This window comes from Macrotis lagotis, chromosome 1, assembly GCF_037893015.1.
Source record: "Macrotis lagotis isolate mMagLag1 chromosome 1, bilby.v1.9.chrom.fasta, whole genome shotgun sequence".
Lineage (NCBI taxonomy): Eukaryota > Metazoa > Chordata > Mammalia > Peramelemorphia > Peramelidae > Macrotis > Macrotis lagotis.
In genome coordinates, this window is record NC_133658.1 from 237,389,817 (window position 1) to 237,416,482 (window position 26,666).

General features: G+C 39.0%; 2 protein-coding genes across 2 annotated transcripts in view; one reads left to right on the forward strand and one right to left on the reverse strand.

Moving 5' to 3' along the window:
• The window catches only part of ALK (ALK receptor tyrosine kinase), a 1,220,046-nt gene that overhangs the window by 1,183,574 nt on the left and 9,806 nt on the right, over positions 1–26,666 (forward strand). The window contains exons 24-25 of the mRNA XM_074209779.1: positions 19,110–19,207; positions 25,739–25,831. Coding sequence (XP_074065880.1) covers positions 19,110–19,207; positions 25,739–25,831 — 191 coding nt within the window. The remainder of the gene's footprint in view (positions 1–19,109; positions 19,208–25,738; positions 25,832–26,666) is intronic.
• CLIP4 (CAP-Gly domain containing linker protein family member 4) overlaps positions 24,681–26,666 on the reverse strand; it is a 136,479-nt gene continuing 134,493 nt past the window's right edge. The window contains exon 17 of the mRNA XM_074209788.1: positions 24,681–24,932. Within this exon, the coding sequence (XP_074065889.1) occupies positions 24,869–24,932 (64 nt within the window). The 3' untranslated portion in view covers positions 24,681–24,868. The remainder of the gene's footprint in view (positions 24,933–26,666) is intronic.

Here is a 26,666-nt window from a genome sequence, read left to right on the forward strand (position 1 = left end):
GCTTAGCAATAAAGAGAATTGAAAGGTAGAAAGGAGTCTTCTCTTTTCTGTGGTCCATGTGCTTCCCTGAGTACCCTTATCTCTCTAACCTCAAGTATCTTGTGGGACCTAAACATACTCATTATCTGCAGAAGTATATGTATGTGTGTGCATGTGAATGTGTGTGTGTGTTTACTTTTTTATTACATCTCCCCTAAGGAATATAAGATCCCTGAGGGCACAGATTATTTTGTTTTGCATATAGTAGGAAAGGTCTTCCTGATACTAGAACCAGGATCCATTTTATCCACTTAATCACTTAGCTGCCTCTATGATTGTTGAGTCATTTTTCAGTCATGTTTTTCTCCTTATGACCCCATCTGGGATTTTCTTGGCAAAGATACTAAACTTGGGCTTTCTCCAATTCAAGTAAGGCATTTATTTTATTATTTATTCTTCAAAAGTGGGCTGATCTCCCAAAGAGAAACAGCAACTCAACTGAAGAGAGGGTGAGCATTTATAGGGGACAAAGATATAGGAAGATGAAGTGATCAGAGACATGCAGATGAGGAGCCTTAGTTTAATGAACAAAGATGTGAGACATTTAGATGAGAGGCAATAACTCAGAGACTTAATACTTTTAGGCTAGGGCATGGATTTATTGTCTTGTTGATAGAGGAGGTTGTCTTGTTCCTGGGGGCAAGGATTTACTAAGTCCTTGCCAGGGAGCAAGGTCCTTCACTGAGGTTCAGTGACCTTATCAGCACAGATAGGAAGTATTAGAGATCAGATCTGAATTCAGAAAAAAGAGTCTTCCTGACTCCAGCCTGATGCTTATTTATCCACTCTAGAACTATCACCTCTATTGGGAACTACTAGGAAAAAAAAGTCCAGAAGACAATAACTAGACTAGTAGAGGGTCTTGAGTTCATGCCATTTAAAAGCCATTTATTCTGGTAAAGAGAAGATTCAGATGTCACATTATTACTATAAGTATTTAAAGGGTTGTCCTATGAAGAGAGATAGGTTTGTTCTTTTAATAGAAGGAAGTTATAAAGAAGACTAGTAGGACTTCATATTAGAGACCTTCCTAGCAGAGCTCTCCAGAGATAATGGGCTGGATACTCCCTCACTGCAGGTCTGAAAACAGAGGCTGGCTGGCTACTTGTCAAATATTCCATAGGATCATGGATTTGGAGCTGGAAAGGACCTTAGTGGACATCTAGTCCAATGTCCCCATCTTACATTTGACCCAGAGTGGCCAACTGACTGACCATAGGTTGTTGCTCATCCTTTGTTCTCAAAGAGGGCCACAAAGAGGAAAGCATCAGCCTTACTTTCTTCTCCAGTGTCATCAAAATCCAATGACAAAACAAGAGTCAAGAAGGTAAAGGAGCAAAGTTGGGGTACATATGCAGGTCTTATAACCATAATCAACTGTCCACTGTTGTTGTAGGGGTTTTTTTAAGACATTGGTTCGATCAGGTGGTCACTGAGATCCCTTGAATTCTAAAATTCTATGATTGAGACTATCAAATATCTATTTTTCCTTCTTTTTTTGGCTTTTGATGAGGCAATGGGGTTAAGTGACTTACTCAAGGTCACACAGCTAGGTTAATTATTAAGTATCTGAAGCTGAATTTGAATTCGGGTCCTCCTGACTCCAGGGCCGGTACTCCATCAATTGTACCACCCAGCTGCCCCCAAATATCTATTTTTAAAAAATATCTCCTCCACAACCCTCTAGGGATGCTTTGAAAACTTCCAAACTTCGGTATCAGAAGTAAAATAGAAGCCCTCCTCCTTTCCCTGTCAATCAAAATTAAACACCTGCAATTGCTAGGCACTCCCTACTAAGGAACTTCCATTCTATTGCTATACTAAAGGAGTTGAAGGTACAAGTTGTTGCAGGTCGGGGAGTTGCTGCAGCACTTACAAGCTAAGGCCTGGATGATAATAATATAGTGCTTTAAAGTGTTCTAAATACTTTTCAATTCCCATTTTATCCGCACAACAACTCTGGGAATTAGATAACATTATTTTTCTCATCTTACAGATGAGGAAACTAAGGCAAATAGAGGTTAAATGATTTGTCCAGGGTCACAAAGCTTGTCTATGAGGTCAAATTTAAACTCACCTTCCTCCAGGCCCAGGATATATTTGGATATGTGTGTATTTACTTTTTTTTATTACATCTCCCCCAAAGAATATAAGATCCCTGAGGGTAGAGACTATTTTGCCCAGGCCAGCATTCCATCTTCTGTGTCCTGACTTGCTTCTGAGACAGAGTTCTCCACTTTTTGGACTCAGGACTCCATTACACTCTTAAAAATTAATGAGGACTGGGGCAGCTAGGTGGCGCAGTGGATAAATCACAGGTCCTGGAGTCAGGAGTACCTGGGTTCAAATCTGGTCTCAAACACTTAATAATTACCCAGCTGTGTGGCCTTGGGCAAGCCACTTAACCCCAAATTAATGAGGACTCCAATTAGCTTTTGTTGTTATGAGTCATATCTATTGACATTTGCCATACTGGGAATTTATAAGGAAAAAATTTAAATACTCATTAAAAATAACAAGTTAAGTAACATTTTTAAGAAAGTAATTATATTTCCTAAAACAAAAATGAGTGAGAATATTGTTTCACATATTTTTGCAAATCACTTTAATATTTTAATAGAAGCCAACTTAATGTATATTTGGCCTCACAAAGATATATGATTGGGAAATGGAGGAGTATTTTTTTTATCTTCAAGTATTTTATTTTGAGTTTTACAAATTTACCCCGATTCTTGGGCCAAGAGGCCCAAAGGCCACATACCACCCAGCCCCATGGTCCAGGACTGACCACCCAATCCCAGCACCTTGCAAAAAGCAAAAAAGAAATTGTATTATATCTCACTATTTTCTCCTATGATCTACCCTCTCCTCTATCACCCACTCCCCCCTCTCTCCTTTTTACTCTAGATGTCTATACCCTATTGAGTAGGGTATGTTTTCTCTCTGAGTCATTTCTGATGAGAGTGAAGGTTCCCTCATTCTCCCTTACCTTCCTCCCTTACATACTATTGTAAAAGTTCATTGCAAAAAAATATCTTTTATATGAAATATCTTAGCCTATTCCACCTCACTCTTCTCTTACTCCCATTACATTTTCCTTTTAGCCATTGACTCCATTTTTACAATATATTATATTGTCAAATTCAGCTCTCTCCTGTGCTTCATCTATAAAAGCTCCTTCTACCTGCTCTATTAATTGAGAAGGTTCATATGAGTATTATCAGTATCATTTTTCTATGCAGGAATACATGCAGTTCATCATCATTAGGTCTCTCATAATTTACCCTACTCCTCCACTCTCTATGCTTCACCTGAGTCCTGTACTTAAAGGTCAAACTTTCTGTTCAGCTCTGGTCATTTCAATCAGAACATTTGAAATTCCCCTGTTTTCACTAAAAGTCCATCTTTTCTCCTGGAAGAGGATGTTTAGTTTTGCTGGGTAGTTGATTCTCGGTTGCATTCCAAGCTCTTTTGCCTTCCAGTTATTATATTCCAAGCCCTACGAGCTTTTAATGTAGTTGCTGCTAAGTCCTGTGTGATCCTGACTGCAGTTCCACGATATTTGAATTGTGTCCTTCTGGCTGCTTGTAATATTTTCTCTTTGACTTGGGAGTTCTGGAACTTGGCTATAATATTCCTGGGGGTTGGGTTTTTTTGGGATCCCTTTCCAGGGGAGATTCTCTTGATGGATTCTCTCAATTTCTATTTTTCCTGCTGCTTCTAGGATATCAAGGCAATTTTCCTATAGGAATTCTTTAAAAATGAGGTCAAGGCTCTTTTCCTGATCATGACTTTCAGGTATCCCAATAATTTTTAAATTATCTTTCCTGAATCTGTTTTCCAGATCAGTTTTTTTCAATGAGATGTTTCACATTTTCTTCTAATTTTTCATTCTTTTGGTGTTGTCTTGGTTTCTCATAAAGTCATCAGCTTCCTTTAACTCCATTCTACATCTGAAGGATTTGTTTAACTCAGAGAGCTTTCTTATCTCCTTTTACATCTGGCCAATTCTGCTTTTTAAAGCATTCTTCTCCTCAATAACTTTTTGAACTGTTTTATCCATTTGACCTAAGCTGTTTTTAACGTTATTTTCTTCAGCATTTTTTTTGGATTTCCTTGACTAAGCTGCTGACTTTGTTTTCATGTTTTTCCTGCATCTCTTTCATTTCTTTTCCCAATTTTTCTTCTATCTCCCTTACTTGATTTTCAAAATCTTTTTTGAGCTCTGGCATAGTCTGAGCCTTTAGATGTAGAAGCTTGTACCTCCTCATCTTCAGATTGAGTATTTTGATCCTCCTTGGGATCATAAAAAAAGTATTTGTCAATGGTCAGGTTCCTTTTTTTCTGTTTACTCATTTCCCCAGCCTGTGCCTGTTTTGGGGGTGCTTCCTGAGCTTTTGAGTTTTATTGGGACACCCCCACAAGGACCTCAGTGTGTGAGGCTCTGACTGCTCTCCTAGTCTGTGAATGACTATAAGCACACCCCTCTGCCATGGGGCTGAGGGGGAGGGTCCCTGTTCTATGGGGGGCCTAGACTACGATCAGAATCTGAACGTGGTCAGATCCCCAGAGTCCTGTTCCAGGGACAGAGGACAGATCTTGGAAGTCTCCCTCCACTCCCTTACCTTCGGTGGGATGAGCACTCAGGGTGCAGCTTCCTGAGTATTTTAATTGGTAAAAAAAATCTTATTATTATTATGAAAAGATTTTTAACCTCATGGACGACCTAAAAGGTCTCTGGATTTGGCAATCCATGCTTTGAGAACTGTTCATCTAAGAAAATTAGATAGAGTCCCTCTTGATCAGGCAATTACTCTGACAGATGAAGGGATGCTGAGAGACTAAAGACATTTTATGGGCTTTAAGCTCAAAATCAAACTATGTTTGAGGACTCACATTGAAAACTTAACATTACTAATTTCTATGCTAGAGACAAGGTGAGGTCACTCACAGTTAAATTAATTATTTTTGACAGCTACTAAGGAATTAGGAAGAGTCAAAATAATTGAGATATTGGAGAAGGTTTCAAGGAAGTAAAGGAACAGTTAATGGGGCTCCTACAGAGCTGCCTAAATTAATTGATGTCACAGTCGAGTTTATTGATCATCTACCCTCTTCATACCCTTCCAATCTTCTTATACTTTATACTAGCCTTCTTGCTGTTCTTCCCACAGAACACTTTACCTCCAGAATCCATGACTTTTAGGTGCTATTATCCCTCATGCCTGGAATGTTTTCCTTCCTCACATCTCCCTCCTAGTCTAAGATTTCCTTCAAGACTCAACTCAAATCCCACCTCCTGCTAAAGGTCTTTCCCAGTATCTCTTCTCTGAGTGCCTTTCCTATGAGGTTACATTCCCACTAGTTATAATTTTGTAAATACAACTTTTTTTTTACTTGTAGTCTCCCCATATTCAAATGTGGCTCCTTGAGGAAAAGGACATTGCTTTTAGCTTTCATTGTATCCCCAGAGCTAGCATTGTGTATAACATAATTTAGTATTTAATAAATGTTTGCTTATCAATTGCCTGACCAATTGAATGAAAGCAGAAAGATAAATTTATGACCATAGAAAAGAAGCAGTCTTGGGGGCAAGAGAGTCAGAGCCTGTGTCATAACATTGGTCTCCCAGGATATGTACCAGGGTCACTATGGCCTTCTCTGTCTTTGCTTCCTTATGAGCCGAGTCTTTATGCTCAACTATGTAGAAAAGATCATTGGAAAATGGGATGGAAAAGGAAATAAAAGTAAGTTTGCATAGGAGAAAGGAGGCTAGTTGAGAATCAGGATGACAAAGAGAGAGAAGGATACCTACTATGGTCAAGAAGGCTTGGTCTCACCCTTCCCTGAAGCAAGAGAGAGAGAGAGAGAGAGAGAGAGAGAATGAGAATCCAGGTGTTGATTAGCTTTGGGTTTCAGGTCCATATTTCAGGCCCGCCAAGGGAGAGGAAAGAGGATACCTTGACAACAGAAGCCTGTACCAAATGGGGTACTTCCACTGCAGGATCAAGTGCAAAAAAGGTGGGAGGCAGGGGTTAAGTGGACCATGAGGTCAGCACCCCTTACATGGTAGGCAGACAGTCATGTGGAACAGAGAGTCCTGGTTTTAGTCTGTATGATGATAATTGGGGTAATATTTGGACTCTCATGGAGGAAGAAGTGTAATCCTTGATCCGAATGAATTCAACTCATAATTTCCCAAATCAAGAACCTGGGTACATGCCCAAGATTAGCATTTCAGTTATTGACAACTCCCTTTAGTCTAGGTTTGGTGGACAGTGTAATTCTTCATGAATACAAAGATTTAAGGGTGTCTTCTAGCAAGAAAGGGTCGAGCAATTGTTCCTGCAGTGACCAGCATCATCCCAAAGATTTCCTGCCAGTTTATCCCCATCCCCAAAAACATGCATCAAACATGGGCACATGTGTGTTAACAGAAAGAAGAGTTTCATTCAGCCTTCAGGATTGCCAGCAAGGACATCTCTCTTTGTACCCCCCAAAGAAAAAAAACTGAGCCCCTAAATCAATTTTTGAAAGATTCAAACAAAATTACCATTTGCAACTAATATTCTCACTGATCTTGAATAGTTTCTCTTAAAGTCCAAGGAATATGACTGTAACAAAGCTTAAATTCATGAAGGGCATTTTCCTTCTTTAAATTAGACTTTGGAATTAGTGGAAGATAACCTTGTAGATGTAGTCTGGACATTATGAATATTTGATCATGCCTTTCAAACACATGATCAACAGTAAAATCCAGAGTGAACCTTCTCAATATATTAAAGATAGAAATGACATTTGAATTTTCTCTTAATCTGAACAAGATCACATTGTTCAGATGTGAGTACTCATCCAGTACCTTCACTGTGACTTGTATGGCAAGACTGAGAAAGCTGATTCTTATCAAGGAATCTTCTCAAGGTTTATGCTGAGTACGGAAGAGGCACAAACAGGTTCTCTGTGTAGACATGGGCCTATACAAGACTGAATTTCATTAGAAAGAGTCAAGACCTTTTGGCATTTTCTAGGAGCAAAACAAATGGCCACACAAGTTCATCACAGGGTTCTGAAAACTGACAGGACTTCTGAGTTTCAGGAGTCAAAGGTATTTGAAGGCTTATGTTGCCAGGAACTCGGAAACTAGAAATCAAGTGCATGTTGATACATCTTCTGGGCATGCTTTATCCCCTACCATTCTGGGATGAGACTGTGAACCTGAGGTCTAGTGTGAGTTCAGTCTAGCACTGGAAATTCAATCACCAAATAATTACTAATCCAGAGGACAAAACCTATCTCCGAGACTTGCTCCACCAGCTGCTCTCTTATGTTTGTTGCAGCAAGGCAACTTGCCTCCTTGGCAGTTGATCACCTTGGAAGCTAATCCTCCTCTCCTTTCAGCCTCTTGCTCATTCATCTTAGAAACCTGGAGGATAGAGTCAGTCAACTGATTCTGCCCCCATGGTACAGCTGACAAATCCTTAACTCTTTCCTTTATCTCTACCAGTTAGAGTCATTTGCTGTGGTGAAATATTTTTTTCCTGATACCTCTTTCCAAATTCTCATCCCTATCCAAGTCATCCCTAATGTACCCCAATCCCAGTTCAGTACCTTTCACTCCCACTGTGCCCTCTGGAATTCATGCTCCATTATTAATAATCTCCCTGTTATCCTAGATCTCTTAATCCACATTTCTTTTCATCTTCTGGCACTCAAGAATCTGATTCACTCCAGAAGACATTTCACCATTGGACATACTCTCTATCACTGATTGGGCCTGGAGGAATTGGACTACTTCTAAATTCAGACCCTCCTAATGTCACCCTCACTTTGAAGTTTTCCATCTATCTGTCCTTATCAACCTTATCAACCTATTTATTTCTATAATCTTGGTACTTTTCTCTCCTGTATCAAGAAATTCAATACCTAATTTACAGTCTTCCTTTCCAGCTCAGTCCCCACCTTCACAATGGCAAATTTCAGTAAATTTATTGATGTTCCTTGATGTCCCAATTCATCAACTTCCTCAGTTCCCAACTCTGATAACTTCTGTCTCAGTTACCCCTAGATCTCACCTTTAAGTCTTGATGATGAAAGTGATTGTTCAACTCTAAATTGTCATCCATCAATGGATCTCTTCCCCTACATTAATTTTTAAATAGTTACCCATCTATGTGTCATATAGTTGATTGTTCAACTCTATATTGTCATCTACCAATGAATCTCTTCATCCCTACATTATTTTTTTAAACAGTCATCTCTCTGTCAATCATCAACCCTAGATCACCCCCTCCATCTGCCTTTTCTATTCTTATTTCCATGCTGGAGAATTTTTGCAGGAAAAGCTATATAATGATGCTTACTGACTGTATCTATTACAAATTCATTATCTAGTTTCAACTTGTCCCTCATTGCTATAGGCAATTCTTTTATTCTTCCCTGATTAATTTCTTAGCAAAACAGCAGCTCAAAACTCTCACTTATCTCTTAATTATGGAATCACTATCTCCCTCCTCCTTTCTACTATAGTGAGAAAATCAATATCATTCATCATGAGCTTCCTTATCTCCTCTATCAAAGTTCTTCAATATCTCCACTCATCTTCTCTATTGCTCTAGACTCCAAAAGAGAAGTGACCCTTCTCCTGGGCTCTTTTCAATCTCTTTTCTTCTGGCAGTTGGCATCCCACCCTCTCATCTTCAGATTGTCCCTTTATACTGTTCTCTTTCCTTTTGCCAAAATAAAAAACTATACCCACATCTCTACTTCCTTAAAAATAAGTCAGCGACTTCATTTGACCTTACCATCCCACTCAAGTTCTCATCTTATCTCTCCTCCTTTCCATTGCAAAATTCCCAGAAAGTATGATCACTCCTCTCAATCCATTCACTTCTCAAGCCTTTATAATCAGGTTTCTAAATCCAGGACTCTCTAACTCCAATGTGATCAAAAATCTTTTAATAGTTAAATCCAATGACCTTTTCTTTTTCTTTGTTCTTACTAATTTCTCTTCAGCTTTTCACTGACTGCATGCTGGAACTCTCTTCTTTCTTGGTTTCTTTATTGCTATGTCCAGTCACTTCTCTTCATTTACATTGATGATTATGTTTGTCCTTCATTCTCAAAGAGGACCATGACATCAGGGAGGTGATGCCATGATAAGCACATGAATTGGAGTAGGGGAGCAGGGTGCTGTGCAAAGCCATCAGCTTCATTTCTCCCCCAGAGCCATCTGGATCCAGTGGTCAGATGTGAGTCAGGATGACTGGAAATGGCCCTGGATGTGAGGCAATCAGGGTTAAATATCTTGCCCAAGGTCACACAATTAGTGTCAAGGCTGGATTCAAGCTCCTGTCCTTCTGACTGCAAGGTCAGTGCTTTATCCACCACACTTCATCAAGCTCCCTGATTCTGGTAACCACCTTCTGGATTCACCAAGATAAGCTTTTCTGAACATATGTCACCTCCTCTCCTAAAAAAGAATCAGTAGCTCCCTGTTGCCTCTAGAATAAACTACAAATTCCTTACACCTGGTCTTTAAGACCCTCTACAATCTGGTCCCAAGCTTTCCAGCTTTATTTCAAATTATTTTCTTCTTCTCAGCAGTCAAACTCAACTACTGTTTTCTAAATTCCACATTTCTTTGTTGTGTGCATTCTTTAATATTTCATTTTTCCCAATTACATGCCATGATAGTTTTGAACATTCATCTTTTTTTTTGTAAGCTCCTGATTTCCACAGCTTTCTACTACTCTTACCGCCCTACCCACCACCCGGCAGTGAGTAATCTGATACAAGTTATACATGCACAATGGTGTTTCACATATTTCCTTCTATCAGTTGTAAAGAAGAATTAGAATCAACGGAGGAAAAAAACATGAGAAAGAGAGGAAAAAAGCATAAAAGAAGTTTTTTAAAATGAACATAGTATGTATGCTTTGCTTTGCATTCAGATTCCATAATTCTTTCACTGGATGTGGAGATCTCTCAGGATTGTCCTCAGTCACTGAACTGCTGAGCGGTGTTCTCATAGTTGATCATCACACAATGTTGCTGTTAATATTGCTGATATCCTGGTATTCCTGACTTTCCTAAAGTTCCCCTGCTCTAAAGTTCCAGAACAATATTACTCCATAACATTCATATACCATAATGGCTTGTTCAACCATTCCTCAATTGATGGGCATCACCTCAATTTCCAGTTCTTTGCCACTACAAAAATAGCTACTATGATTATTTTTTGGACTTGTAGGTGTTTTTCCCTTTTTTATGATCTCTTTGGGACAAAGACCCAAAGGAGACATTGCTGGATCAAAGGGTGTGCAGAGTTTTATTGCCCTTTGGGCATAGTTCCAAATTGCTTTCTAAAATGGTTGGATCAAAGCATTTTTTCATATGACTATAGATAGCTTTAATTTCTTGAAGTGGGGAATGACTTGTATTCTTATAAATTTGACAGTTTCCTATATATTTTAGAATGAGTCCTTTATCAGAAATACTAACTACAAAAATTGTTTCCCATTTTTCTGTATTCCTTTTAATTTTGGATACATTGCTTTTATTTGTGTAAAAACTTTTAATGTAATCAAAATTATCCATTTTGTAATTCATAATGTTCTCTAGCTCTTGTTTGGTCATAAACTCTTCCCTTTTTCATAGATCTGAAAGATAAGAAAGACTATTCCTTATTCTCTGATTGGCATATGGTATCACCTTTTATGTGTAAATCCTGTACCTTTTTTACTTTATTTTGATATAGGTTGTGAGATATTGGTCTATGCCTAGTTTCCAGTTTTCCCAGCATTTGTATCAAATAGTGAGCTCTCATTCCAGAAACTTGAGTCTTTGGGTTTATCAAGAAGTAGATTAGAGGGTGGCTAGGTGGCTCAGTGGATAAAGCACCGGCCTTGGAGTCAGGAGTACCTGGGTTCAAATCCGGTCTCAAACACTTAATAATTACCTAGCTGTGTGGCCTTGGGCAAGCCACTTAACCCCATTTGCCTTGCAAAAAAAAAAAAAACCCTAAAAAAAAAAGTAGATTGCTAAGATCATTTACTACCACTTCTCTTGTACCTAATCTATTCCACTGATCTACTATTCTATTTCTTACCAGTAACAGACAGTTTGGATGACTGCCAGTTTATAATATAGTTTTAAATCTGGTACAATTTGGATACCTTCCTTTACATTTTTTTCATTATTTCCCTTGATATTTTTGACCTTTTGTTCCTCTAGATGAATTTGTTACTATTTTTTCTAGTTCTGTAAAATAGTTTTTTATAGTTTGATTGGTATGGCACTGAATAAATATTTTAATTTGGTAGAATTGTAATTTTTAATTATATTAGTTCAGTTTGAGCAAATGATATTTTTTCAGTTGCTTAGATATGATTTTATTTGTGTGAAAAGTATTTTATAATTGTATTCATATCATTTCTTGATTTGTCTTAGCAGGTAGATTTGCCAAATGTTTTCTGTTGTCTACAGTTACTTTAAATAAAATTTCTCTTTCTATCTCTTGCTGCTGGTAAACTCCACATTTCTTTCACCTACCACAATGCATTAGTAGAACTCATAACCCTCCCCTGACCCATCCATGCCTACAATGTCCTCTTGCCTCCTATCCATCTCTCAGAAGCCTTGTCTTTCCCTCAAGTCTCCTCCATGAAGCCTACCTTGATGCCATTGCTAGTTGTTCATACTCTGTCCCTTCTCGAATTCATTTGTATGTGTTACTTCCCCATGATAGACCATCAGCACCTTGAAGACAGGGGTTGTTGGGCTTGGCTTTGTTTCCTAGTGCTTAGCACAGTGTCTTGGATAGCTATTTGGGGGGAGGGGGAAGGGAAGAAAGAGGGAGTTAAGACTGAGATTTCATTGGTCTAAGGAACTCCATGCGAAGAAACTCCTCTAAAAGAGGATCCACACTCCTCTGAAATATTAGGGCATCCAGTGTTGCTTGATCCCAAGAGATTATGTGAGTTGTTTAGGGTAACAGTCAATGGTATTATCAGCGACAATCTTCTTTACTTGAAGGCCTAGTATTCTACTACATGAAGTTCCATTTTGCCTATATTGTAGGTACCATTTAAGAAACACCTTTCAAATAGGATAGATTCATTAACCTTTTACCAGCTTGTTAAAGGAGGGAAAATAGTGAGTATGGAAAGTGGAATAGGACATCCTTTGACTTTTTTGAAGGAATTAGGGGAAAAAAATTATTAAGTATCAACTTTGTGTGAAACACTGCTAATTAGAGATTTGATCCTAGGAAATAGATGCTGCTGTTATCCCCATTTTTTCAGTTGAGGAAACTGAGTCAGACAAAACAAAGGCTAAATGACTTGCCCAAGGTCATACAACTAGGAAATATGATTCAGCATTTGAACTCAGTCTTCCTGCTTCCTGGCCTAGCTACCATGGCTAAAGGAATGTGCATACTTTCAAATAACATCTAAACTATAACTGCCCTTTATGTGGAGAGGAGAGAGAGAGATAGAAGAAGGGGGAAAGAAGGGGGGAAAGAGAGAGAGGAATGAGAGAGATAGGAGAGGGGAGAAGAGGGAGGAGAGGAGAGGGGAGAGGGGAGAGAGAGGAGAGATTTGCTTCTCAGGTGGCTTTTGGAGGCACAGTATGAGTTAGAAAGTACTCCAAAATAGATGGGGGCTCAGCTATTCCTCATATAACTCCCCACAAGAAGGTAGATAAATCAAGGGATCAAACTGTTTCTGCCTGGCACACTTACAGAAGAGCTGTGTCCTGTTCCTACAAATGGCACAGTCTGCTAAAAATAAAGTCCTGTGTTCTTCCATTGGCTGCTGACCTTTTCAGGAATCCTTTGGGCTCTCCTCATGCATTTGGTTAGTAGATATCTCAGAGACCCAGCAAATGTTAGGGCTGGAACCCAGATGCTCAACCTCCTGTTCACCATGAGATGACTTGGTGGCAATGCCCCTGTCCTGCCCACACACACCACAACACTAGTCTGAATCTTTGTCCTGCCTCAACCCCATATCCCCAAGACTTCAGGATCCTTCTGTGGAGACTCCTTAGTGGAGCAGCCAATTTGCAAACATTGACCAGAGAGGGAGAGCCCTGATAAACTTGGTCCCTGAGGTTAGCATCTGGAAGTGTTTAACCACTTTATTGTTCTAGTTGTTTTGAGATATTAACATTCCAGACATCCAGAGAGAACTCAGCTGGCCATTCTGATGAAGACAAAAGCCCAGGAATATACATGCTAGGAGAAAAATCTTCCCTACTTGACCTCCAAGGTTCAGAAATAATTCCTGTTTTTGCAGGAATAAAAATATTTCCCTTAGGAGGGGGGGGAAAAACAATATATTTTCTGATATCAATAAAATAAGTGGACTTTTCTTAAGGGCTTCCATTAAAACTGAGAATTTAATTTTTTTTGTCCAAAAATATGCAGCTGAGTCTCCTGCCTTAAAAATACATACACTCAGGGGCAGCTAGGTGGCACAGTGGATAAAGCACCGGCCTTGGAGTCAGGAGCACCTGGGTTCAAATCTGGTCTCAGACACTTAATAATTACCTAGCTGTGTGGCCTTGGGCAAGCCACTTAACCCCATTTGCCTTGCAAAAAAAAAAAACCTAAAAAAAAATACATACACCCTTTACTTACCTACCTCTCTTCTGTACTTCCCCTATCCCCACCTCCCACCCCCAGGAACTCTTAGGCTTCTGGAAGAAACCAACACTGTTAGAGCAATAATACCCAAGTGGTAATGAACTGTTCTTGGAGAAGGTTCTCCTATCCTGGATTATTTATATTGCCACAGAATGACAGTCTAAATCAAAGGCCTCAGTATTTTAGCCCAGGTATAAAAACCTTGGAAAACAGCTGATATCTAGATAACATGTCACGGTTTGTAGAGCATTGAATAGAATCTCATTTGACCCTCACTACACCCTTGGGAAGTAGCTTCATTTAACGGTTTTACTCAGGGTCACATAGGTAATAAGCAGCAAGAGTGTGTTGGAGCCTGCTTGAAAGGACTCTGAGTCAATTTACTAGTTTGTTGATATTCTAGACTTGGGAAAGTGATGGCCAAAGTTAGTGATGCAAATTAAACTGAAGTGAGTCATCCATTCACCGTCACCCAAACCAGTTGCTAAACATTTACTAGCACATCCCTGAGTGTAGGAGGCTTAAATCCAAGTCTTCCTATCTCTAAAGCCAGTACTCTGTATACTACATATTTTTACCTTTAGAAACCATGTAGTCCAACCCCTTATTTTATGAATGAGAAAACTGAAGTCTAGAGAGAGAAGGAGTGCCTACTTAGGATGCATACCCAGGAAGAAGCAAGGCTAATACTGGCTTGATGTCTTAATGTCTAGTCTTCCTCATCTTTCCCTGAGAAGCTCAAAATCAAATGGGGAAAGGGGAACATGGAGAAAGAGAATAACAGACCAAGGTTTTAGGAACTGGGCACTCTCCCTTTCCCAACTGTGGGCAATGCAAACCTGACTAATTATTTAACTTCTCTTAATCTTCAAAGGGAAAGAGTGTAAATCTCAGGATGGTACTTCAAGACTTGTGGGGAGTGGGGAATAGATTGGGAGGGGAGGAAAACATAGGACTCATTGATTGGAATGCAGAAGGTGGGCAGTTGGCAACTTCAAGTTCAGTTCTCTGGCAAGGAGATTTTATGAGCTATTTGAATGCTTTATGGGTTTTCCATATCTGTTTATGAACTACCTCCCTCACTCAATCAATAAACATTTATTGTTCCTCTAAGTGCATTTTCTGAATTTTCTGTGTAAGGGTTGTCTGTTGTAAAGGTTGTCTGTTACTTGATTTGTATTTGTTACCTTTAATGCTTATATGGGATCCAGGTACTCTGTTTATCCAAATTTTGAGAAACTTAGACATGAGCTATACCTAATCTATATTTTATATATTTCTCTGAAGTATCATAGGATATCACGAAAGCCCAAATGTGAGGACCCTCCTGAGGTCTGCATCTGAGATCAAACCCAGGCCCTATGATCCCAGAGATTTGAAGAGACCCTGGGCAACAGGTTATATTATTATTATTTACTAGCTATCTTTCCCATCTTTTTTAACACCAATATTTTTCTGGGAATTTTCATATGGCTTCAAGTCTTGGAATAGTGTGCTCTAAAGAACTGAAGTTTAAAATCAACTAAAGGAAAATAGAGAGGTGCATAGTGGTAGCAACACAATTCAAATGAAAAATTGTACAGAAAAGGTGCATCATCAGAGAAAGGTATGACTGGGAAAAAAGATGGGCTGATGCCAAGGATGTCAACTAATAATAGGTAACCAATAGTTACCTATTAGTTGATAGGGAGCTCACATATTCCACTACTGTCCATGGAACATCAAGATAACCACAGTAAGGTCCTTAGCACAATGAAGGATTCCATGGGGCAGAGGTGGGGAATACATGGATCAGGGTCCATACAGAATGGGCACCATGTGACCTGCAATAATTGAAAGACATCCATAAGGTTATACAACCCATTGAAACATTGGTGTGGAGCATATAAGAGAAATAAATTGGGTATGCAATGACAGTGTTGTCACCTTTGGTGGGCTTATAGGCTACTTGGAAAGGAAAGTCACACATATAGGAAACAGCTATGAAAACAAGAAAGTGAGTAAATGACAGTGGAATTCTGGGGGAGAGATGGAGTTCTAGTCTCTCTCTCTCTCTCTCTCTCTCTCTCTCTCTCTCTCTCTCTCTCTACCCCCACTGCCTCCATCTTTCTCCCCCTTCTCTCATCTTACTTCTCTCTTCTTTACCCCATCTCTCTACCTTTCTCTCTATCCCTTCTCTCAATTTGATTGATAAGGAACCTACCAAACTGACTATCCCTGCAGCTCTTTTTAAACTTACCTACAGATAAATGCTTAACAACAGGTTCTTTAGGTAGGGGGAGGGGGGTGAAATGTATTCAGGAATGCATCCTTAACATTTTCTCCGTCACTTCCTTGAGTCTGAAAACTCCAGTTTTTCAGCCCTGATTTGTAGTATCTGCCAATTTCAGAGGTATAAATGCTCACGCTGATAATTTAACTATCAGCTAGCTCTTCCAATAGCCCCTAGCATTGGCCCATAAGCTCTAAGTCCATCAAGAGCAGTATCTTGTCCAAATTTTATCTCTTCGAATATTTAGTTGTTCATCAATGCTAAAAGTTCTATTCAGATACTATAGCTAAATCTTTGCAGGCTTGGATTCAGCACTGAGAAACTTTTGATCATTTTAAAAGATTACACCCAGCAGTTTCATTTGTATAAATGCCACCTCCTCCCTGTTAGCAACAAGTCATGTAAGACTTGTCCCATACCCTTTTTTCATAGGTTTCCTCAACTCACTCTCTAACCAGGACATTGTAGATGTTGCTGTTGCTATTGTTCAGTCGTTCCCATTTGGGTTTTTCTTGGCAGAGATACTGGAGGGGATTTGTCATTTCCCTTTCCAACTCCTTTGATAGATGAGGAAAAGAAGGCAGAGACTCACACAACTAGTGTCTCTGTCACATTTGAACCCAGAGCTCCCTGACTCCAAGCTCCATCCTTTGTCCACTATGCCACCTGGCTGCCCCAAATGTTTCAGATGTTTACCTAGATTTTTAACAAACCATTTGACCCAATACTTTGCATTAGCCTGGCACATTTAAATCATTTAATGAATGTTTATTGATTGATATACTGGTTGATTCACCTATGCTACTCTTATAGAAAAGATAGACATGAGATAGACAGCATTTCATTTAGGTAGATCCAAGACTGGTTGATGGATCCAAATGGTTCAAAGTCAACTTGGAAGGAAGTCTCAATGGGATGTTTGGCCCAGGAGTATGTGGCAGTCCAATGTAATTAAAATTTTTTCACTATGTTCTTACCAAATTTGTGGTTGACATAAAGTTGTAAATGCAAATTTAAATCTGATGGTAGAGAAAACTAGCATTAAGAATGGGTTGCCTTGAGAGGTAGTGGGTTCCTTCTTAGTAATGATCTTCAAGCAATGATATGAATACTTGTTGGGCATCACAAAGGGAATTCTTATCAAGGTATGGAATGAACCAAATGACCTCTGAGGACCCTTCCAATTCTGAGATTTTTTGGTTCTGTGAGAGAGGATTCAAGGAACATGATGAAGATTACACACTGTTTCCTGAGCTGTTGAGAGTTTAAGCATGCCTGGTTCAGAGAAAAGGTGTTTAGAAGTTAAGATAAAATTTGTATTTCCTATCATGCTGCTATACAGTTCTCAAACCTGCCTATCTTTTCTGAGTTTCTGAGGAGTGGTGCATCAGAGAAGCATCTAACAGGTCAGCCATGGTGATCTGGAGCTTGCCTCCTGACTCCCTTTGTATGAACTGGCTGATGAACCTCTGAGGAAGGTGGTCTGGACTCATGTGCATCTGCATTTCTCAGAACATCTGTGTGGTTAATAAGAACACAGAGTATAACAAAATGATCATCTGAGCTATTCCTCAGGCATGTCCTGGAGCTTCCTGGATTTTCCAAAATCAAGAACCATATCTAATACATGGATAATTCCCCATTAACAGAAAAGATTGCACAATGGTGAAATGTGTCATATGGTGGCCCCACCCCCATTTCTTTAGGGTCTTTCCATGTTCTTTAAGGTCCTTATCTCCATGAAACTTTTTTGTAAGTGATGTCTTCTCATACCTTTTGTAGCCCTTTTATTTCTCTTGTAATGAACTTTAACTATATTGTTATTGTTTTTTCAGTTGTGTCAAACTCTTCATGACACCATTTTGGAGTTTTCTCGGCAAAAATACTGAAATGGTTTGCCATTCTTTCTCCAGCTTACTTTACAGATGAGAAAACTGAGACAATTTGGGTTGAGTGACTTTCCCAGTGCCACATAGCTAATAAGTGTCTCAGGCTAGATTTGAACTCAGGTCTTCTTGACTCTAAGCCCAGTACTCTATCCACAGCAGCATCTAGCTGCCTAGCTTTATCCTATTTAGTTTTATGTGAGCTTTCTGTGTACATCCAAGTTATAAGCTCTGTCCTGGCGTCTAAATCAACCAGAGACAGTGCATATATTATAAAGAGTCAGACTTGGAGACCTGGGTTCAAATTCTACCTTCTGGCACTTCCTGGTTGATGTGAAATGGGCAAGTCACTTTCACTTCTCTAAGCCTCAGTTTCCTTATCTGTAAAAAGGGGATAATAATATATTATGTACCTCAAAGGACTGATGGATGCCAGATTCATATGAGATAATATAAAGAGTTTTGCAACCCTTAAAGGGCTATGTCATTTTTAATTATGTGAATAGGAGTGAGATAATGAAAGACCAATTGCAGGAGGGATTGACTAGAGTCTGGGAAGCAGATGGGAGGGTCACTGTGACATTTCAGATTAATATGGCAACAACTTCTTCAATGCCAACTCCCTCAGGGCTCTCAGGCTTAGCAGCTCCAAATATATGTCATTGTAGCCAATTGTTATCTCAGATTTTCATACTTAAAAAAGAGGCTAGGGGCGGCTAGGTGGTGCTGTGGATAGAGCACTGTCCCCAGCTGGAGTCAGGAGTACCTGAGTTCAAATCCGGGCCTCAGACACTTAATAATTACCTAGCTGTGTGGCTTTGGGCAAACCACTTAACCCCATTGCCTTGCAAAAAAATAAATAAATAAAAATTTTTAAAGAGAGGCTGGATAGAATATACATTTGCAGTGAGGAAAAGATTAAAAATCCTAGTTCTGACACTTAAGGGTGGTGTGACTTTAGGCAAGTCACTTATCTCTTATCCTCAGGTTATTCATCTGTATAATTTGTAAGATAACACCTGCATTGCCTACCTCACAGAATTCTGAGGAACAAATGAGAAAATACTTTGTACACCATAGGATCACAGATTTAAACAATCGAAGGACCTTGAGACCATCTACACCAACCCTTTCGTGTTATAGTTGAGGACCTACAACCCAGAAAGATTAACTTACCCTATGAATTATTACAATTGCTCCCCCTAGTCAAGAAAATATGAACTGCTTTTCATTGGTGGGGATATCATTACTTCTATCTTTTCAGAACCAGCCCTCCTCCCTGGCTATGTTGGATCTACTAAATGTGGCTCGTGACATTGCCTGTGGCTGTCAGTATCTGGAAGAAAACCACTTCATTCATCGGTAAGTCAGAGGGATCTGGTTGTTCTCCCCCTCTCTGCCTCAGGGTTGCTTCATCCTCATCACACGTTGTGAGAGCACAGACCTGACCTAAGATGGGAACAGGGGACAGTGCCCAAGAGGCAAGCTGCAAAAACATGGATAGTTTTCTTAATCAGTCAGGGATGTGTTCGAAATGATTACTGAATCCACCGAGATTTAAGTTTCCCCATCTGTAAAATCAGCATCATAATTTTGATTCCAGTGGTGGAAATGTAAATGATTTATTCTGGGAACCTAGTCTCCGTGATTGTATCCTGCATGGGAGGTGGGAAGAAGGTTCAGCAGTTGATAGTCATGGCAGTTTAAACTTTACAGAGTTTCAGAGGGAGAATGAAATGGAATTCAAAGTTCCCAAAATTATGAAATCTGCTAGGATAAGAACTATTTTTTTTACTTCATAAACCTCATTCTTTCCCTATGGAAACTTTAAATGTGTGACTAAAGGGTATGTAGATCAGGGACCCCATTGAAAGTGCTTACCATGTTATACTTGCTGCTGATCCTCCTTTATTTATTGTCTTCATATCTGGAGACCTAAGGTCAGCCTTAAAAGTATAATGGATTAATAGGCCCTTTGCAAAGCTTGTTCAGTAATTTTGTTAAACATCTCTATATTCTTAGTGGGTAGGTGAAAAGCATTTTACATCAGAGAGATTCAGAAATAGAAGTGTAGTAGGACTTTCTCCCACCCCCAACCCTCCTGGCCACACCCCAAGATGCACCAGTCACCATGCTTCATGGAATCACCATGAAGACTGGTGGTATTAGAGGGGATCTCAAAGGTCACCTTCCCAATCAAAGTAGACTTCTCCGTAAGCTCTCTGATGCTCTGAGAATCTAATTGAAACAAGGAACTCAGTACCTTGTAAGGTAGCCTAGGCCATTTAGAGATGTTTCTAATTGTTCAGACTGTTATAAGAGCCCAGACCTGCCTCCCGGTAAACTTCTTATTCACTTTTTAGTTCTTTCTAAAGGGATTCAGAATGGCCAGGGTGGAGGCATGGCTACATACTCTTTGATTAGTGTTTGGTTGAAGGTCTAAGCTTAAAATATTTCATAACAAATTAAATTTTAAAGTGTGTGCATAATTTTTTTCCTTGAAAACCCAGTTGCTAAATATTGAAGTCAGCAGGAATTCCATAGAAGACTTAGGGAAAGAAGTGGACACTGGAGGCCTGATGACTGGAAAAAATAATAATAGGAATTTATATAGTATTTTATGGTTTGTGAGGTACTTTATGTCCATTATCTCATTTGAACGAGAGTAAGTCTCTTCTCTGCTCCACAACAGCTATCTTGTTCCCTGCCCCATCTTCTCATTCCCTGTTCTCCATGCCCTTCGTCATCTACCTCAAATGAATTCCAGTTTGTCAGTGTCTGCCTCAAATGTGGTGGTCAGAAATAGATGCAATATTCAAGATGTGGTCTGACTGATGCAGAATAATTGGATTATTACCTCTTATTATCTAGATCCTAAATATCTATTAAGAGCTTCTAACATGCATTAGTTTTTTAGTAGCCTTATCTTGTGGTCAACCAAAACCTCAAGGCCTTTTTTCATGCAAAACCCCCACATCTCCCAAATACTACAATTGGACAATCAATTTTCTTAACCCTAAGCATATTTCTAAGCAATATTATCTTCAGCTTTCATCTTCTCTGGCTAGGGCTCATCATCCTACCCAGTTGAGATAATTTAGAATCTTGATTCCATCATCTTTCCTATTAGCTATCCTTCAGCTGTCAATTTTATAAACCTGCCTGTTTTGTCTTTGTCTTCACCCAAAATACTAAAGAGAAGTGGACTAAAGACAGAACCCTGTGGCACAATGTAGGCCTCCCTACTGGTTGCCATTAGTCCATTAATTCACACTCTTTATTCAGCCAGCTGGGAATCCACTTCACTATACTATCATCCAGCTTATATCTCTCCATCTTATAAACAATAGTTATCAAGACATACCCTGCCTCATATGTTGAAAAAGACAAGATGTTGCCCATGATTTGTCAACGCACTAACCCTTTGAAAAAATATAGTATGCTGCTTAGTTGATCAGTGAGCACATTTAGGATCTGAGTCAAAAATAACCTAAGAAGCCATCTAGTCCATCTTGACTTAAGTATCACCTTTACAATGTTTCTAACTTTGCCTAAAGGCCTTCAGAAAAGGGATACTTACTGATTCTAGAAGCAGCCCATTCTACTATTAATTGGTTGGAAAATTTTTACTTCTATCAAACTCAATGAAGCCTATTTGCCACTTCCACCACTGCATCTTGATCTGCCTCCTGAGGCAAAGCAGAACAAAGTTCTCAGGACCTATCCCCAATTCCTTAAGCTTTTCTTCTCCAAGCTGAAGATCCCCACCTCTTTCAATAAATGGTGTATTATTCAGTCTTTTCACTATCCTGGTTTTCTTCCAAATGTTCTCTAACTTATAAATAGGCTTCCTAAAACATGGCATCCTGAACTGAATGCAATATTCCAAATTGGCCTAACTAGAGAAAACTACAGAGGGACTATCACCTCCCTACCTTGTTCTAGATACGTTAGCTATGTGGAATGTTATATCAGCACTACTGGTTCATTGAACTTGTCCACTAAAATCACCAAATTTTTTTCTCAGAGATGCTAACTAGTCAACTTTCATCTCTAACTTCTTTCTTTTCTAGTCTGATATTTAAGTACTACCATTTCCAGCCCTCCCTCACCCCCAGCCAACATCATCATCATCAACAAAAAGACTCCACCATACCTTCTCCTGAACTCTTCATACATGGTGTTCCAGCCAAATTGGTCCACTGTTTATTTCCCCAATAGTGTTCATCTCCATCCTTTGTGCAAACTTTAGAATATCTTGTACCTCATTTCATCTCAAAATCCTTCTCTATCCCAAAACTCAATCAATGTGCTTCCTCTTCTCTCATCTCCCACCCCACCACCACCTCCAACAGAAAGTGATTACCCTCCTTAGATTATCCTAGATGCTTTGTTTGGAACTCTCCTTTGCCCTGTCATGTTTTACCTGTGTGTATACATACAGACATCTCTCTCTCTCTCTCTCTCTCTCCATATATATGTGTGTGTGTGTGTGTGTGTGTGTGTCTACCTATAAATCTGCATATTACATACACACATATACACATAGATGTCAGATTGTCAGATCCTCAAGTTCATGGATTTTCTTTTTTTCTACCCATAGCATTTAATGCAGTGCTTTGCCTACTGTGAATTTAAAATATTTGCTGAATGAAATTTAGTTTTCATTCGTTTAAGCGAAATTCAAGTCCTATGTTTAACAAGTTCTTTTATAATTTGGCCATGAATTTATGCCAAGTTTATCATTCTGGAGCTGGTATATGCTTTTTTCTTTTTTTCTTGAAAAATCTAAATTTTTCCCATATCTTCATAATTTCACAAAGGTTACTAGTTCCATAATCACATCATGACAGGTGACTCATTATGAGCCTAGACTTGAATTCATTCAAAGTGGTTACTATCTCCTTTTGCATTTCAATTCCTCCTTAACCCATGCTGAATCCTTTTCCCTTTAATAATGTTTGTCCTTCATTTTATTTTTAGGTTTGGGTTTTTTTTTTTCAAAGCAAATGGGGTTAAGTGGCTTGCTCAAGAACCACCCAGCTAGGTAATTATTAAGTGTCTGAGACCGGATTTGAACCCAGGTACTCCTGACTCCAGGGCTGGTGCTTTATCCACTATGCCACCTAGCTGCCCGTCCTTCATTTTCAAAGAAAACTACAACATCAGGGAGATGATGCCATAACAAGCACCTGAACTGGATTGGAGGGAGGGAGATGCTGTGCCAAGTCAACAGCCTCACTTTCTCCCCCAGAGGCCAAAACTGAGTGCAGTGACCATAAATGGATCAGGATGACTGGAGATGGCCTTGGATACAAGGCAATCAGGTTAAGTGACTTGTCCAAGGTCATACCACTAGTTAAGTGTCAAGTGTCTGAGGGGAGATTCAAATTCTCATCCTACTGACTCCAAGGCCAGTGTTCTCTCCACTGCACCAACCAGCTGTTCCTTTTTCCCTTTAAAGACTAATGGAACAAGGGGCAGCTAGGTGGTGCAGTGGATAGAGACTGGCCCTGGAGTCAGAAGGACCTAAGCTCAAATCTGACCTTAAATACTTGATACTGCTGTGTGACCTTGGACAAGTCACTTAACCCCATTGCCCTGCCCCCTCCAAAAAAAAACTAAAGGAACTAGAGGAGAATATGGAAGCAAAGTTTGATTTGAATAGTTTCTCTTTTTTCTGTCATCTGTCAGCATTTTACTATTCTTCCTGGTCCTTTCAGTTCTTAATATGGCCTTTAAAACCCATTAATCTAGCATTTCCCACAGTCACAATTAGTTCTAGACACCATTAATACAACATGTATTATTTTCTGTTCATCCTTATTTACAGATCTTTCTACTTTATAAGACTTTTTAAGAAATTGACCTGAAAAAAGAGCATACTGCGCAGTTTTAAGTCAGTTTTTTACTGCCTCTTTTTTTCATCTTAACTGTAAATAATTTTTTTTAAAAAAAGAATCATTTCAAATGGAGCAGCTAGGTGGCACAATGGATATAGCACTGGCCCTGGAGTCAGGAGGACCTGAGTTCAAAATTGCGTAGCTGTGTGACCTTGGGCAAGTCATTTAACCCCACTGGCTTAAATAAAAAAATTTTTTTTAAAAAAGAATCATTTCATCTTAACTGTTTGGATAATGATAATTTTTTAGAGGATTCCATCCCTCTTGAGCTAGCTTCTCTTTATAATCTCCAAATTATAGATAAGGTCATCCTATCTGTATTCTAATCTGCTTTTCTAAAGTCAAGGGCATATGTCCAACAAAACCCAGCAATCTTATGTTACATTAAATTCTAAGATAATTCAGTCACTTTCTCCAAAGGCTCATGACATACATCTGACCAATTCTTCCTTGCTGGTCAAAAATACAACTCAAGTATCAATACTCCTTACAGAATTCTAGTTGGACAAGGCCTTAGAGACCACTCAGTCTCTTATTGCATGTACATATACAAGCTTGATTGGCTCACTCCTCTCCATGGAGGAATTGCTTGGGCAAAGAATGAAGGAGAATTTGGCTGCAATTAAATGTGACAATGGATTCATGATGATGGTGGTGGCCATATAAAGCCAAAGCTAACATGCATTTCCCTATATATCTTTTCTCCTGCCTTGCATGCATTTGGTACACATATCTGCAGGTACAAGAATGGGTTATTAGGGCCTTATATAAGTGATCTCATTTTTCATATATATTATCTACATATCCAACTTGTCCTTTTCCATGTCTTTCCAAAGTCATAGTTTTTAATTGAGAGATGATGATCATGCTGTGTTCTAGAGGTCATGACTTTCCTACTCAAAATTTAAAGTCATTAAGACACATATTCTAGATTTCTTCAGGTTGTATCATTTATTTCTACATATATTGGTAGTTTCACATGTATTATCAGAAAGTTGTTAGTCATATAAAGGAAAATTCCAGATTAGTCATGTGAGATGTCTGTGATTCTGCTTCCATAGATCTCAGCAGAATTAAAATTATTTGAAAATCTGACAACCCAATATTTTCTTCTCATGTTTCATAGACTCAACTCCTTTGATCTTTCTTCACGGATCTGTGGGCCCAAGGGGATGAAGGGACTTCTGTATAATGATAGATCAAAAAAAATGAGGACTCCAGTCAGGATATGTGGAAAGGTGGTATGATTGAAGTCTATTGAGGCAACAAGATAAAGTTAGAGTAACCTTAGACTTAGTCAATTCTAGAGCACTCTAACCTAGAGACACTGCCTGAAGTGTCTATGAAAACATGAAATGGTTTTTGACAAATAGAGAATATTGCTACTTTACACAGTAAAGACAACATGAATCAAGGGCTTCCCTTAGAGTTAAAAAACTGGGCTGAAATTCCACCTTGGGCAAGTCATCTAATAGCTCAATGACCCAAGCAATTCTAAGGTTATTGGACAACAGACCTCAACCTCAACAGAGTTTCTTGACAAGAGAGCCCCACTGTAATGAAATTATAGGGAGGAACCATTACTTTACCTGGTGGATAGTAATATAACTTAAAAATTTTATTAACTTCATGGATGCTACATTTAAAATTTTATTTAATAGAAACTAGAGAGGTTTAGAGAACACCTTTGACTTTTTTGGGGTCTGTATTCTGGAAGACAACTATATCTGTGTTTGACAATTAAATGTCCTTTGATTCCTCTATTTTTAGGTTTTTTTAATCCCACTTGGACACTTTTATCAATTTCTCTAGTCCCTTTCCCCATCCCCTCTAAAAATTGCTGAGTCCCCATATGTAGTCTTTTATAATGAAGTATACTCCCAGAAATATAGGACAGAGACATCACATGAGAAGAAATTAATCTTTCTGTAAACATTCTCTTTTCACACATCAATTGGGAAACTAGATCTTATTTTTCTCTCTCTTTCAGGGATATTGCTGCTAGGAACTGTCTCCTGACCTGCCCTGGACCAGGCAGAGTAGCCAAGATTGGAGACTTTGGAATGGCTCGGGACATCTACAGGTAGGTAACAATCATTAAGCTTCCATTACATACATACATACCCCAAAAGTCATAGACTCAGTAAGGCAGTCACTAGAATGGAGTCAGGAGCCTGAGGTAAATCCTAAAAGTCCATCAGTTATTATTATTCCACTTTTATAGAGAAGGAAACTAAGGCTAAGTCAAATGTAAGTCAACAGTAAATTTCAGAAGCAAAATCAAACCCAGATGTTCCTGAAATCAAGTCCAATAATCCCCAGGAAGGAACTAGCTGCTCTATACACCATGCTTGCTTAAGAAGAAATGAGCTACTGGACCTTGTTTTGTTGCTTCTTTAAATTTTTCATTTGTAGGCCACAGCCCCAGCATCAAAATCCAGTGTTGCAACCACTGACTTTTTGAATGGTTTTACAAGTCCCTTTGTTGTATACAGTCCTTTTTTTGTCAGCCAGTAGGCAACAAACCCTTGAGGACAAGAGGTGTTTCATTTTTATCCCTGGATTCTCCAAATGAGTTTCTGGCACAATGTAGATGTGGTGCTCCACCCACTTACTAGCTGTGTGACCTTGAAATGCCCTGCATCTAGGATCATCTCCAGTCATCCTGATCCATATCTGGCCACTGGAATCAGATGGTTCCAGTGGTCTTCCTACTGCATATAAAGCACAATGCCATAGGGGATAAAAAGGCAAATAAGACAGCCCTTGTTTGTTCTCAATTATCCTAGTTTGGACAATCTGCTGATGTAGCTCATCAATACTATGCTTATTAAAAGGCTATAGTAATGTTATTTTTAGATAAATAACATATTAGATAAAATCCAAGACACCTAAACCTTTGCTCAAGGTAATATTTT